The 16,399-nt window shown below is 41.0% G+C and overlaps 1 protein-coding gene across 2 annotated transcripts in view; it reads left to right on the top strand.

Moving 5' to 3' along the window:
- LOC143295206 (laminin subunit alpha-2-like) overlaps positions 1-16,399 on the top strand; it is a 122,839-nt gene that overhangs the window by 25,824 nt on the left and 80,616 nt on the right. For both annotated transcript variants that reach the window (XM_076606780.1, XM_076606779.1), the window contains exons 19-23: positions 1,913-2,052; positions 10,459-10,599; positions 10,978-11,238; positions 12,946-13,122; positions 15,389-15,510. In XM_076606780.1, coding sequence (XP_076462895.1) covers positions 1,913-2,052; positions 10,459-10,599; positions 10,978-11,238; positions 12,946-13,122; positions 15,389-15,510 — 841 coding nt within the window. The remainder of the gene's footprint in view (positions 1-1,912; positions 2,053-10,458; positions 10,600-10,977; positions 11,239-12,945; positions 13,123-15,388; positions 15,511-16,399) is intronic.

Raw genomic sequence — 16,399 nt, 5'->3', positions numbered from 1 at the left:
GGTGCTGACTTCAGTGCATACTTCTTCTTCTCCTTCTTTGTTCATGGAGCTGCAAGTCCCACGTTCACTTGTGTACATGAGTGGGCTTTTACGTGTGTGTGACCGTTTTTACCCCTGCCAAATTGGCAGTCACACTCCGTGTGTGGTGACTTCAGTTCTTGTTGACTTTTGTTGTGTGTGTGTTGTCTTCTGTGTTGACTTTGTTGATGATTTCCGTGCTTGTTGACTTCATTAATGACTTCAGTGCTTGCTGACTGAAGGGCTTATTGAATTCATTGATGACTTTATTGCATGCTGACTTCAGGGCATATTGACTTCATTGATGACTTTAGCGCATGCTGACTTCAGGGCATATTGACTTCATTGATGACTTTAGCGCATGCTGACTTCAGAGCATATTGACTTCATTGATGACTTTAGCGCATGGGGACTTCTGTGCGTGCTGACTTCAGTGCTTGTTGACTTTTGTGCTGGTTGACTTTGTTGATGACTTCTGTGCTTGTTGACTTTCGTTGATGACTTCAGTGCTTATTGACTTCAGGGTTTGTTGATGAATTCAGTCCTCATTGGCTGCAGGGCTTATTGACTTCATTGATGACTTCAGTGCTTGCTGACTTTAGGGCTTATTGACTTCATTGATGACTTCAGTGCTTGCTGACTTTAGGGCTTATTGACTTCATTGATGATTTCAGTGCTTGCTGACTTTAGGGCTTATTGACTTCATTGATGACTTCAGTGCTTGCTGACTTTAGGGCTTATTGACTTCATTGATGACTTCAGTGCTTGCTGACTTTAGGGTTTATTGACTTCATTGATGACTTCAGTGCTTGTTGACTTTAGGGTTTATTGACTTCATTGATGACTTCAGTGCTTGTTGACTTTAGGGCTTATTGACTTCATTGATGACTTCAGTGCTTGCTGACTTTAGGGCTTATTGACTTCATTGATGACCTCATGGTTTATTGATCAGTGCTTGTTGACTTCCGTGTTTATTGACTTCAGTTCCTGTTGACTTCAGGGCTTGTTGAATTCACTGATCACTTTAATGCTTGTTGACTCGTGTACTTATTAACTTCATTGATGACCTCACTGTGCTTGTTGACTTCAGTGCTTGTTGACTTCATTGATGACTTCAGTGCTTGTTGACTTCACATGATGACTTCAGTGCTTGTTGACTTCATTGATGATGACTTCAGTGCTTGTTGACTTCATTGATGACTTCAGTGCTTGTTGACTTCACTTACGTCTTTGGTGCTTATTGACTTCACAAAGGACTTCAGTGCTTATAAACTTCATTGATGACTTTAGTGCTAATTGACTTAAGTGATGACGTTGGTGTTAATTGACTTTAGTGTTCATTAACTTCAGTACATATTGACTTCAGTGTTTTATTATTTTTAAGGGCGCGAGTGGAGGTGAGTATTCAGCTCATTTCATTTCATACGCACCATATTCGTTTTCCGTTTGACATGATATTATTTCTTAAACATTAATGATAACAAATGTTGCATTTATAGTTTTATGAAAAAAACTTGAGACCAGTATGTAATTTGTTGAACGTTGATATCAAATCCTTTTTATCATTAAAGCCCTAAAAAAATTATTTTAAATTCCTGGTCACATCCAGAATTTTTAGCAGAATACATAGTTATTGATAACTGAATTACAATCTTACAGAAGGTGCACAGTAAACTGAGGAATTTTGATAGATGGGAAATTTACAAGCCGCAAGGCTTAGGTTTGAGTCAGTCCCTTTCCTACTACTACTACTACTACTACTATTGCTAAAATCAGAACTATGCATTGACATGACTTTTATCTCATGACTGTTTCCGAAACACTGTGTTGATACGCTATGATGTGTGTTTGTGTGTGTGTGCATGTGTGTGTGTGTGTGTGTGTGTGCGTTCAGGGTGTGAGCCGTGCACCAAGCCGGGTCACATGTGCGACCCCAACACGGGGGAGTGCGTGTGTCCCCCCAACACCGTGGGTCCCCACTGCGACAGGTGCCAGACGGAGGCCTTTGACTATGACAGCATGAAAGGCTGCAAGGTAGGGGAGAAAACAGGGGACAGGTGAACAGTACAGTTAACACTGTAGGAGTCTGACCAGACCTGTCAAAGAGTTGGTCCTTTGTCACCGCATTTCTTTTAATTCTTAAACAACAAACAAAAAGAAGAGAAAAAGAAAGTAATGCATTCTGCGCTTTCTGTAGTGTGAGCTTGTTAGATGAAGTTGGTTTTTGTTGTTGTTTTTTGTGTGTGCATAATTGTTTGATGTTTCTTTGTAGTATTAACAAGAGTCTCGGTTGATGTAGTTTGCTTATTTAGGATATTAATGAAATGTTTTCTTTTACTCACATGAAATATGTGGGTGGGAGTATTTCAGTATTATACAGATTTCTGAATTGGCATTTTGTTGATTTTTTATTTCTTCATTATTTTGCTTTGTTTTGGTATTAAGACATGCACTTTAAGTGGCCGCAAGAGCCCGACTGCAAACTTTTCCGTTTTGCTACAAAAACCAGTCACTCCCACCCATTGAAATATTTGATTTGTTTTTCTTCTTCTGCTGCTTTTGTTTTCCTACTGGTTGCATTGTGTCTTCGTGTTTTAAGATGAGTGATGGGCAGTCTGTGCTGTTGGTTTAGAGCTGGCTGTGTAGTGCTGATCATGTGTCAGACTAAAGGCTGTTAATTGCTTAACACTAAAGCAAAAGAAAACAACGAACAAACAAACAAACAAAAAAACCAACAACAAAAACAACGAAAAAGTACCTTAACACATGCAAATGCTTGAAAAGAAACTGGGGGTTTAATAGTTCTTCCCATGCCATTGATTTTCAGAAATGATGATTTCTAAGTAATAATGATAATAATCATGATGATAAAAATATTAATGTTAATAATAATGATAATATCATTTATTTTCAGTCTAATGTCATCATCTTAGATGAACAGACTATGAATAAACGAATTAAACTTCCACTCTTCAGAGAGAACACCACATGTCTCTGTGCTTGAAACAGATAATAACTGTGATCTCTAGGTATTGGACACACTGTTCAGAATCACTGTTATTCACTCCCAAGAGAATTAGTTCTGAAGAAATATGATATTCAACCCCTTCCAACTAAACACCTGGTCCAAGAAATTAATCTTTATTTTCTTTCTTTTGTTTTTTTTCAGCTGAAAATCTTGTTTTCTTTTATTGAGGAGGGGTGGGGTTGGGGGGTTGCACTAGTGTCTGTGAATGCACTGTTACATGGATGACCATGAAATGCATCTGTTTAGGCAGCCATATTCCATTTTGGGGAAATATTCATGTTTCCAGATTATGTTCATTTATCCATAACCCATGGAACACCAATGTACATGAATCATTGGATCCATAATGAGTTGTTGATCATCTGATCTGAAGACTTAATTTCTGTTGTGTACAAGACTTCTGTGATATGCGGTGAAAAATAGAAATTGTGTCACTCAGAGCTATTGTCTGTCAGTGACTGGATTAAGTAAAGTTGAATTTTGAGCATGTGGAAGTCCATAGGCACACTTGAAGAAGATGCAACAAATCAGTATTATAACGCATTGCTGAACGTAGCTCCTTGATCATGCAGTCAGATCGTTAAAATTTGTTTCTGTGACTTTCCTTTCCGAATGTTATGAAAGAGGAAAGCAGGTTGTTCATCACTGTTTGATTTGATGTGATTGTTTTTGATTCCATTATTTAAATGATATGTTTCTTCATGAGCCAATGCAGCATGCTTTTTTGCAGACACACATTAATTACATTATCTTACATCACCTATTCCTGGCATACTGTATCGGAATTAGCTGTCTGTTCATATTCAGAACAGTTGTCTACCTTGCATGAGTTTCAGGGAGTTCACTGTCTTATTGCAGACAGTTGTGTAACATGGTTATCTCTCCCTTTCAGAAATAATTCTGAAAGTTAGCTAGCATGAAAACAAGTACCTAACTGATGCAAATATCGCACTATTCTGAAAGTTAGCTAGCATGAAAACAAGTACCTAACTGATGCAAATATCGCACTATTCTGAAAGTTAGCTAGCATGAAAACAAGTACCTAACTGATGCAAATATCGCACTTTTCTGAAAGTTAGCTAGCATGAAAACAAATACCTTACTGATGCAAATATCGCACTATTCTGAAAGCTAGCTAGCATGAAAACAAGTACCTAACTGATGCAAATATCGCACTTTTCTGAACGTTAGCTAGCATGAAAACAAGTACCTAACTGATGCAAATATCGCACTATTCTGAAAGCTAGCTAGCATGAAAACAAGTACCTAACTGATGCAAATATCGCACTATTCTGAAAGTTAGCTAGCATGAAAACAAGTACCTAACTGATGCAAATATCGCACTATTCTGAAAGTTAGCTAGCATGAAAACAAGGACCTAAGTGATGCAAATATCGCACTTTTCTGAACGTTAGCTAGCATGAAAACAAATACCTAACTGATGCAAATATCGCACTTTTCTGAAAGTTAGCTAGCATGAAAACATGTACCTAACTGATGCAAATATAGCACTATTCTGAAAGTTAGCTAGCATGAAAACAAGTACCTAACTGATGCAAATATCGCACTATTCTGAAAGTTAGCTAGCATGAAAACAAGGACCTAAGTGATGCAAATATCGCACTTTTCTGAATGTTAGCTAGCATGAAAACAAATACCTAACTGATGCAAATATCGCACTATTCTGAAAGTTAGCTAGCATGAAAACATGTTCCTAACTGATGCAAATATCGCACTATTCTGAAAGTTAGCTAGCATGAAAACAAGTACCTAACTGATGCAAATATCGCACTATTCTGAAAGTTAGCTAGCATGAAAACAAGTACCTAACTGATGCAAATATCGCACTATTCTGAAAGTTAGCTAGCATGAAAACAAGTACCTAACTGATGCAAATATCGCACTTTTCTGAACGTTAGCTAGCATGAAAACAAATACCTAACTGATGCAAATATCGCACTATTCTGAAAGTTAGCTAGCATGAAAACATGTTCCTAACTGATGCAAATATCGCACTATTCTGAAAGTTAGCTAGCATGAAAACAAGTACCTAACTGATGCAAATATCGCACTTTTCTGAACGTTAGCTAGCATGAAAACAAATACCTAACTGATGCAAATATCGCACTATTCTGAAAGTTAGCTAGCATGAAAACATGTTCCTAACTGATGCAAATATCGCACTATTCTGAAAGTTAGCTAGCATGAAAACAAGTACCTAACTGATGCAAATATCGCACTATTCTGAAAGTTAGAAAGCATGAAAACAAGTTCCTAACCGCATGCATATATCGCACTATTATGAAAGTCACATAGCATGAAAACAAGTACCTAGTTGCATGCATACATCACACTGTTCTGAAAGTTAGACAGCATGAAAACAAGAACCAAGCTGCATGCATACATCGCACTATTCTGAAAGTTAGACAGCATGAAAACAAGATCCAAGCTGCATGCATACATCACACTGTTCTGAAAGTTAGCATGAAAACAAGAAACAAGCTGCATGCATACATCACACAAATTGGAATGAATGCACAAACATGAATGCAGACTTGTTTACCTGTGTAAAAAAAAAAAAAAAAATCACAGGATGTTTTTTTTTATAGTTCATGAATAACATAGATCAGTAATGCAGTCACAATAATAATGCCCATACTTATAGAAAATGCAGACATGTCTGCATACGTATACATGCTCACTCTTCAGTTTCCTTGTTAGAACATTTTTTTTTTTCAATATTGAGTTCATGAGCAACACTGATCATTTGAAAGCACACAACAGTCTTGTAAGCAAGCATGTAGATGTTTACTTTCCGCATTGCTTTCTCATTTTTATCTTGTCTCTCTGAACTCAGATAACAGATTTTTCTACCTGTGTGCGTGTGTGTGTCCAAAGATATGTGCATGTATATGTGTGTGTTAATTGTTAACACAGTTGTGTATAATAATGCAGTAGCACAGCAGATTATAGAGTTTTATTCATTCTGCTTCAGCATTAAAAGTGCATCTTGTGTCTGACAGTTTGCTACATAATCTTGAATTAGATGAAGATCGCTCATATATGTGTGGTACGTTGGTGACTAGCTTGGGGCTTTATTAATATGTCACATGGCAGTAAAAGTACTTTGTAGGATATTGGAAAAAAAAAGGGGTTTTCTGATTATTATTGATACTATTATTATTATTGTTATTATTATTGTTGTTGTTACCTTATCTTTTTGAAAAAAAAAGGGTACTATTTTCCTTAATTAACTGAAAAAAAAAATTATTCACTTGTGTCATTTATTTTTTTCATTGTTTTGTTTATTTTACTTTATCTTACTTTATTTTATTTTATTTTGTTTTATTTCATTTTATTTATACAAGTTGCAATGCTATAGAGATAATAGATTGCCAAGCTTCCACTACATGCCATGTAGCTGCAAACCCATTGCTTTTGATAACACGTCAAGCTGTACATTTTGCTTGCTATATAGATATGGTGGGCTCGGGGGATGAAGCTGCTAGCAACCTAACCTTGGCTTGGTCTACATGCACTGATGCTGTTTTTCCAGCGGTGCAACTGCACCGAGGAAGGGTCAGTCTCCCAGCAGTGTGACCCAGTAAGCGGTGAATGCACATGCTTGGCTGGTTTTCGTGGCTACAGTTGTGAGAAGTGTGTGTTGGGGTACTACGGGTTCCCTCAGTGTCAGGCCTGTAATTGTAACGTGAACGGAACCGAGCCCGACTCTTGCACTCTGGGCGGGGGAGAGTGCAAGTGTGACCACTTCGGGCAGTGTCAGTGTAAGGTAAGACATGGGAGTGACGGCGTCTGTCTGTACAGGTAAACCCTAGCTGCGCTCGTAAGAGTACCTCCGGTGCAATCTGAATCTTATGTCTGCCAGGCCCTGATTTCCCCAAATAAAAAGATAAAAATAGTTGAATTGAATTCTATTTATGACTTGAACATTTAAAAATAAGGAAAAAAAGATTAAGTTAACTTGCTCTTTACCTGGACAGTTACTTACCTGACTGATCCATTACCAGAACAGTTACTTATTTAACTTGTTCTTTGCCAATGTCCCCGCATATGAACACCAAGGCTGGGTTACATAAGTGATCCTAACAGCACTAAGCTTGCCTAGCTAATATTTTAAGAACTTTCCCATGTCAATGCTGATTCCATAGACTTTTAGAAATTAAAAAAAAAAATCTTGTTTTTCACGAAACAAACTTAGCCTGGACCCAGCTGTTTAGCATCGGACTGAGCATCCCACACACATGGGCACCAGTTGTATCTGTTTTTCTCTCAGTGAGGCACGCCCAAAGACTGGTGTCTGACACATCAGCTTGGATAGTAATGGCCGTCTTTTGAGTGAACACAGCTATGTGTCTTGGTGCACGCTGAAGAATAGTTTGCAGAGTCGATAGTCATGTTGTGCTGAAAGCATCTGCATTGACCAGATACAGTAAAAAGACAGAACTGGTCGGACATGTGGGAATGTCAGCAGAACGGTTAAGATGCTCATCTGCCAATACAGAGTCCATGAGGGTCCGTGTTTGAATCTGGCTCTCGTCTTTTCTCCCAAGTTTGACTGGAAAATTGATCTGAGCGTCCAGTCATTCAGATGAGATGATAAACAAAGGTCTCGTGTGCAGCACGCACTTGGTGCAGTGAAAAAGAACCCATGGCAATGAGAGTGTGCCGCTGGCAAAAATTAAAAAATCCACTCTGATAGGTACACAAATACACATGCATGCACTCAAGGCCATACTAAGCGCATTGGGTTATGCTGCTGGTCAGGCATCTGCCTAGCAGATGTGGTGTAGTGTATATGGATTTGACTGAAGACAGTGATGCCTCCTTGAGAAACAGAGTCTGAATGTCAGCAGTGTGCAACAGGTTCCTCTGGTACAGAATTGTGATAAAAAGGGCTGCATGTCAGTATGTGAATGTGTGTGTGTGCATGTGCATGTCTGTGTGGTGCATGATTATGTGTGTGTGCTTTAATTAAGTGTGTGTGTGTGTGTGTAGTTCTCACAGTCTAGTCAAATGCGTGTGTGTGTGTGTGTGTGTGTGCATAATTATAAGAATCTGATATGTGCTAGATTTAAGATCTGTAGGTCTCCCAGTTTGCCTACATGTATGTAAATTTTTGAGTGTTTGTGTGAGTGTGCAAGTGTGCATGTGCGCGCATGCAGATATACATTTGGGTGTGTATCTGCATGCTGTGTGTGTGACAGTGTGTATGTGTGTGTGTGCACATGTGTGCGTGTGTGCATAAACTTGTGTGCATGTGTGTTCATGTTCTGCACCTCTGTGTACATTTCTATTCATCTGTCTGTCATTTGTGTCACTTTTTCTAAGCCTGTCTGCTTCTCTCATTCTCAGAAAATATTAACTCACTCAGTACGGCCAGTCCTCTCTTCTCCTCTACACAGACCCCTCGGATGTCCAGTGGGTGTCTGAATGACCCAACCTTTAGCTTCCGTCATCAGAATTGTGGTATTCTTTGTCAACATTCACCCCTTCAGTATAAGAGCCTTCCGCTTGCAATATTTTGATGATGGTAACTGGGGTGAAACGCTGTTAACGTCGTCTCTTTTGCCGTTCGTATGGAGAGAGTTAATAGCACTGGTGAAGAGAGAGAGAGAGAGAAGCAACCAAAATTAAATGTGGAGAGGAGACACAGTAAGGAGAACTTTTCTTCTTTCAAAATGTTTCGAACCTTAAGTCAATTTTTTTTTTTTTTTTCATGCTGCTTTTTGTTGGACCAAGGATGATTTGGTATTGATCATATATCTCACTGCTGGTATGTCTGCCCGTCTTTCTTTCATATCATGTTTTTTTTATTTTTTATATTGATGTGATAATGAATGCATATTTAGTATGATTCTGTCAGTGGTGTTGCAAACGGTGTCTTTTTCTTCCAGATTTCTGTTCTTGATTTGTTGTTGATTTTAAGTAACGGTTGCTGTGAATTGCTTTGGCATATTTGTCCTGATTGCTTTTTGCTTTTAATCACGACGTGCCTGAAGCATGTCTGCCTCTTGCATCTTACAAAGTTCTTGTTCTTATATGGCAGTGGGTGAAGGGGGTGAAGAATCACTGAATGGTGTGAATGGAGGAAAAAGAACTGAAACACAGAGTTCTGTTTCATTCTTTTACACAGATGCTTTCAGACATTGATTCTGCATTATATTTGTCGTTGTGTGTTTTAGCTCGGCTGTTTGTATATAACCTAGAGAAAACAGTAACAGAATGTTTAAGCACTCAAGCAAATCAACGAGAAAGAGAGAGAGAGAGAAGGAGAGAGAGAGAAAAAAAAAGACAGAGAGGTGATGAGGTGGGAGAAAATTAATCTGAGATTTGCTTGCATTGCACAAGACTAAATCACAGCGCTTTAAGTATTGCATTCAGTGACCAACAAATCATGCCAAATAACCCGAAATATTTCGTAATCCAGAATGCTTGGCTTTTGTGAAAGATAGTGTATTAGCAACAACAACAACAACAAAAAAAAACCACTGTTGAAATCATGGAGATAATGCATTTATCTGGTAATCTTTTTTTTTTTTTTTTTTTTTATTTTTTTTTTAGAAAGCTGTTAGAAATGATAATACACCAATATTTGATTATTACATTGGGACACATTGAACTTGACATATATTTTGTTTCAGCTGATTGTGTATTTTGTTAAAGTTTATTGTGTATTTGTGTAAATGATTGTTTTTCTTTGTCTGTCTGTCTCTCTCTCTCCATCTTTGTCAGTCTTTCAGTTTCTGTATCTATCTGTCTGTCTCTCTCTCTCTCTCTCTCTCTCTCTCTCTCTCTCTCTTGCCCTCACTCCCTCTCTTCTCTCTCCCGCACCCCCCCCCCCCGTCTCTCTCCCTCTTCTTCCCTCCTTCCCACCCACCTCTCTCTCTCTCTTCCTTTAATATGTGTCAGCGTTCATCCCCTCCTGAATGCTGTCTTTCTATGTGCTGGCTCTTTCTGTCAGTCTTTCAGAGAATTAATGTTTCTGTATTTCTGATAAAGGTGATGATGATGATGGTGTGTGTGAGTGTGTGTGTGTGTGTGTGTGTGTTACTTATGTATATGTGTAGGTTTGTATTGCTGATGGTGTGGGGGGGAGAGGGGGGGGTTTGGGGGGGTTACTGATGGTGTATGTGTGTACGTGTGTGTGTGGCTACAGATGATGATGTGTGTGTGTCTGTGTTACTGATGATTTTGTGTGTGTGTGTGTTACTCATGATGTGTGTGTTTGTGTGTGTGACTGATGGTGATGTGTATGAGTGTTACTGATGATGAGTGTGTGTGTGTGTGTGTTACTGATGATGTGTTTGTGTTACTGATGATGTGTGTGTGTGTGTTTGTGTGTTACTGATGTTGATGTCTGTGTGACTGATGATGTGTGGTGGCGGTGGTAGGCGAATGTGGAGGGTGACCAGTGTGACAAGTGCGCGCCGGGGTCGTTCAGCCTGCGGGCGGAGAACCCTAAGGGCTGCACCGAGTGCTACTGCTTCCACCGCAGCCAGCAGTGCACCCAGGCCCCCTACGTGTGGGGCAAGGTCTGTTGGTTCCATGTCTGTAGCGTTTGTGTGTGTGTGTGTAACTGATGATGATGTGTGTGTGTGTTAATGATGATTCGTGTGCGTTAACTGATGATGTGTGAGTGTGTGTGTTTCCTGATGAATGTGTGCGTGTGTGTGTGTGACTGTTGATGATGATGATGTGTGTGTGTTGATGATGATTTGTGTGTGTTACTGATGATGTGTGAGTGTGTGTGTTTAATTGTGTTTTTTTCTTTTTAGGTTTGTGTGTTGTGTGCCACCAGCAGAAAATGAAAGAAAAAAATTGTATGTATTCCTTGTAGGGCATGGTGATTCACCGCTGTTGTTGTTTCACTCACCATCAAGCTCATTCGTTTACACTTGTGGTTTGCGCAGGTTAAAGTTCCCACGCAGCTGGTGAGCCTGAGCCCCCAGGGAGCCCCGCCGCCGGCGATGGACGGTGTGGGACACCTGGCGACTAACTCCTCCTCCTCTCGCCTGTCGGTGCCCGCGGACCAGACAAGCCCACAAGGGGCGCCGCCGGTGGTGGACCACAAGGGATACCTGGTGATCAACTCCTCTCACCTGTCGGTGCCGGCGCACCTGACAGCTTACCCCCTGTTCTGGTCCTTACCTGCCGCACTGCTGGGAGACAGGGTGAGGGGGCCATGGCAGTGGTGGTGGTGGTTGTGGTGGTGGTGTTGGTGGTAGTGGTGGTGGTGGTTTTGATGGTGGTGGTGGTGGTAGTGGTTTTGATGGTGGTGGTGGTAGTGGTGATGGTGGTTGTGGTTGCAGTGGTCAAAGTGGTAGTGGTGGTGGCTGTTGTAGTGGTAATGGTGGTGGTGGTGATGGTGGTGGTGGTAGTGGTGATGATTTTGGTGGTGGTGACAGTTGTGGTAGTGGTGGTTGTAGTTGTGGTGATGGTGGTAGTCGTAGTGGTGGTGGGTTTGGTGGTGGTGGTGGTTGTAATGGTGGTGGTGGTGGTGCTGGTAGTGATGGTGGTAGTTGTGATGGTGGTGGTGGTGTAAGTTGTTGTGGTGGTGGTGGTGGTACTGGTGGTGGTACTGGTGGTGGTGATGGTGATTGTGGTGGTGGTGGAGGTGGTTTTTGTGGTGGTGGTTGTGATAGTGGTGTTGGTGGTGTGGTGGTGGTGGCAGTTGTGGTGGTGGTGGTTGTGGTGGTGGTGGTAGTGGTGGTGGTGGTGTTGATGGTGGTTGTGGTTGTAGTGGTGGTGGTGATGGTGGTTGTGGCTGTGGTGGTGGTGGTGGTGGTTGCGGTGGTGAGTATGGATGTGGTGGTGGTGATGGTAGTGGTGGTTGTGGTGGTGGTGGTGGGCAGTATAGCAGTGTTTTATTGGTTGTAGTTATTTTGCGTTTGATTGGTCTTTTGTTTTGTTTTTTCCTGTTACTGAAGTCTAAATTGTTTTATTTATTATGTGTGGGGATAATTATGTAGTAGTTTCTTTTAGCTGAGCACAAGTGTAACTGTGTTCTTCATCCCATGCAGGGCAGGTACAGTTTATCATGTATCAGGGCTCATTAAGTGTGTTTGTGTGTGTGTGTGTGTTTAACCATTTAGATATCTAATTATTATGTCTGTCGAATGGGTGGAAATCTGCGACCTTTGGGGGCTAGCTGGCCTTTGGGGACCATCACAACACTGACAGGCCTAGAGCCCCGTTGGACGAGAAAGTGGGGATGTAACTTGGGCAAGACATTTAATAACTCCAGCCCAAAACACTCTCCACTATGGTTAAATTCTAGCCCAGATGGCCGGGACAGCAGTTGTGTCCTCTGCTGTTGTGAGGGTCATAGTGGAGCATGGTCGACTATCCTACGTACATTCTAACCCAAAACAGAAAAACGGTGGGCTGAGAAACTCGGTTCCCTCCTGTGCTGTTCTGATGGTGTAGTTTGACATGTCGGACTAGGAAGGAAGGTGGCAGAATGGTTAAGATGCTCAGCTGCCAGTATAGAGAGTCCATGAGGGTGTGGGTTCAATCCCGCTCTCACCCTCTCTCTCTCAAGTTTGACTAGAAAATCAAACTGGGTGTCTAGTCATTTGGATGAGACGATGGGCCAAGGTCAGGTGTGAAGCACGAACTTAGTGCAACGAAAAAAAACCCCATGGCAACGAGAGTGTTGTCCTCTGGAAAAATTCTGCAGAAAAAAATCCACTCTGATAGGTACACAAATATATAAGCATACAATCAAGGCCTCGACTAATTGCGTTGGGCTATGCTGCTGGTCAGGCATCTGCGCACCAAATGTGGTGTAACATCTATGGATTTGTCCGAACGCAATGACGCCTCCGTGAGAAACTGAAACTGGAACCGACTAGCATACATCCTGCATGATGTTTCAGACACGGTCCTACAGTGGGCGGCTGGACTTCATCCACTACTTTGACAAGGCGGGCAGCAGGTCCAGCGACACTGTGTCCCCCTTTGTGGTGCTGCGAGGGAACACCTTTGAACTGCACGGGGACGTCAACTCTCTGGAACCGAACCATGCCGAGTCTTTCAGCATCAGGCTGCATGAGGTGGGCTGTGACTCTGGATGACTGCAGTAAACAGTTTGTGTGGTGTGTGTGTGTGCTTGTGGCTTGGTGGTTGCTGTGTGCGCATATGTGTGTGTGTGTGTGTGTGTGTGTGTGTAGGGTGTATTTTGCGCCTTTTTTTTTCTGTGATTACCAGTATTCATATCTGCAGTTTGTAGTATTGGTGGATACAGATTTTGTTTTCCACTTCTGTGTCTTTATGTGTTTTTGTGTGATATAATGCATCATTGCATATGTACTGTGTCACAGGAGGCGCTTAGAGCCCATCTATGATGAGTTTGTGATCTGATCTGAAGTTGTAAACTTAAGACTGCAACAAACAGTTTGTTATATGATCTGACGTTGTAAACTTAAGACTGCAGTGAACAGTTTGTGATCTGATCTGACGTTGTAAACTTAAGATTGCAACAAACAGTTTTTGATCTGATCTGACGTTGTAAACTTAAGATTGCAACAAACAGTTTTTGATCTGATCTGACGTTGTAAACTTAAGACTGTAACAAACAGTTTTTGATCTGATCTGACGTTGTAAACTTAAGATTGCAACAAACAGTTTTTGATCTGATCTGACGTTGTAAACTTAAGACTGTAACAAACAGTTTGTGATCTGATCTAATGTTGTAAACTTAAGACTGCAGTAAACAATTTGTGATCTGGTCCGACATTGTAAACTTAAGTGATCTGATCTGACGTTGTACATTTAAGACTGCAACAAACAGTTTGTGATCTGGTCCGATGTTGTAAACTTAAGTGATCTGATCTGACGTAAACTTAAGACTGCAACAAACAGTTTGTGATCTGGTCCGACGTTGTAAACTTAAGTGATCTGATCTGACGTAAACTTAAGACTGCAACAAACAGTTTGTGATCTGGTCCGACGTTGTAAACTTAAGTGATCTGATCTGACATAAACTTAAGACTGCAACAAACAGTTTGTGATCTGGTCCGATGTTGTAAACTTAAGTGATCTGATCTGACGTAAACTTAAGACTGCAACAAACAGTTTGTGATCTGGTCCGACGTTATAAACTTAAGTGATCTGATCTGACGTAAACTTAAGACTGCAACAAACAGTTTGTGATCTGGTCCGACGTTGTAAACTTAAGTGATCTGATCTGACGTAAACTTAAGACTGCAACAAACAGTTTGTGATCTGGTCCGATGTTGTAAACTTAAGTGATCTGATCTGACGTAAACTTAAGACTGCAACAAACAGTTTGTGATCTGATGACATTCATCATACAGATTACTACTCTCATTTCCCAATTAGTGAGCTTGTAGAATTTACAATTAAAAGTTGATCATACATAAACACACATGTATAAAGCACACATTACATGAACAGGCGTGTGCATGCACAAACATGCATACAAACACACCGGCACACATACACACATGAACAGGAAGACGTGGGTTTTGAGAAACTTTTAAATTGAGCTGGGAATGCTTGTGATGGACTGAAAAGGGCAGTTTGTTCCATGCTACTGGGCCATGATAGAACACTGACCTTGGGATTTTGTGTTTCTTCAAGGAATTATCAGCGCTGTAGTATGATGTGATGTTTGTTTAAACTTTAAAACATGCATTAAAACACAGTTATTGATGTTTATGAATGATGTTGGTAGAAATGTCAGCGTGTCGATTTTTCATGGCACCTCAAGCTGATTTGAAACAAAGAGGTTGTCGAGAGACAAGCAGGAGGCACATGAAGTGATTCTGAACTAGGAAATGACTTGTACATGTTTCTGATACATCTATTTTGGGTTTTTGGTTTGAACGTTTTTACTTAATAAACAGAAAAAAATTTGCGCAGGGGAATGACATCACTGAAAACTGCTTTTGATCCTTCCCTCTTGCCTCTCTTTTTTTTTTTTTTTTTTTTTTCTCTCTCAACCTTTTCACAGCTAGTTATTCTTTTTTGTGGTCATTTCCAGTGCCAGATGTTCTTTTTTCCCACAAACAAAAGAGTAACCAGAGTTGTAGTAAACTCCCCTGTGTTGCTCACATTTATGCAAAATTAGTGGTGACTCAAGTCCCTCCATTTATTTGGGAAGTGGTTTTGGGGTTTTTTTAGTTGTTTTTTTTTTTAGTGTAAGGTTTAAATATTTTATCAAATTCCATTTGCCTTGAAGTCCATTTCGCTCAGTGACAGTAGATTTTAGTTCATTTTGCTCAGAGAAAATAATTTTTCAATGGAAACGACTACAGCTTGGTGAAAGTGATTGTCATGTTCACGGTGCCCGCACAGAGCTTCTGGAAGTTGCCAGGGCAACAGATGCCGGTGTCCCGTCCACTGATGATGGTGGTGCTGCAGAACGTGACGGCCATTTTGGTCCGTGCCACTCAGGACGGTCAGGCCACGTACGCCGAGTGAGTATCTGCCGTGTGTCATCGCTTCGATTCGCTTATTCCCATTTTGTTTATTCCCAGTGTGTGTGTATTCCCAATTTGCCTGTACCTGATTTGCTATAACTAAATTGGTGATCCTGATTTGCCTTTTCCCATTTCGCCTATGTATTCAGATGCTGTGTATGTGTCTGAGAGAGAGAGAGATGTGTGTGTATTTTAGAGTGTGTGTGGTAGATGTGTGTGTATGTGATAGACAAAGAAAGAGGGAGAGGGGGGTGGAGATAGAGAGAGAGAGGATGATAGAGAGAAAGAAAGAAAGTGAGAGAGAGAGAGAGAGAAGCTGAATAGGTGAAACAGGGCGAAACAGTCACTCTCAAGAGCTCAATGATGGAGGCCATACAATCAAAGAGTTGGGGAAATGGGAACAGGTGAACTGGACCTGCTCCACCTGCCCTTCGATCTGTGGTTGTTGGTTTGTGTGTTGGTGTGGGCCCCACCTTGCCATGACGATGGTCATCTTCTGCATTCACGGGATGCTGCTCCCACATTCACTTGCTTATACATCTATAGGTGTTTTCTTTCTTCTTTTTTTTTTTTTTTGTACATAACTTTTTCTCGATTATTAGGCGGCCATGTTCAGACTTCTGGGGGTATGCATGTTGGGTATGTTCATGCTTCCATGAACCCACCACCGAACGTTTACATGGATTATGGGATCTTTAATGTGCGTGCTTGTTCTGCATGTGTATACAGATGGAAGTGTTCAGGCAAACAGACAGGTCTGCACACATATAGAGACCTGGGGAAAGTCCTCTCCCTCCAGGTGTGTGCTGAAACTTGGAATTAAACTCAGGACACCTGGGGGAGAATCCAGTGCTTTAAACATTCTGCTTACCTCACGCATGCACAA

This window comes from Babylonia areolata, chromosome 20 (genome assembly GCF_041734735.1).
Source record: "Babylonia areolata isolate BAREFJ2019XMU chromosome 20, ASM4173473v1, whole genome shotgun sequence".
NCBI classification, from domain to species: domain Eukaryota; kingdom Metazoa; phylum Mollusca; class Gastropoda; order Neogastropoda; family Buccinidae; genus Babylonia; species Babylonia areolata.
Note: the sequence above shows the minus strand (reverse complement) of the source record. Positions and strands in the feature narration are given on the sequence as shown.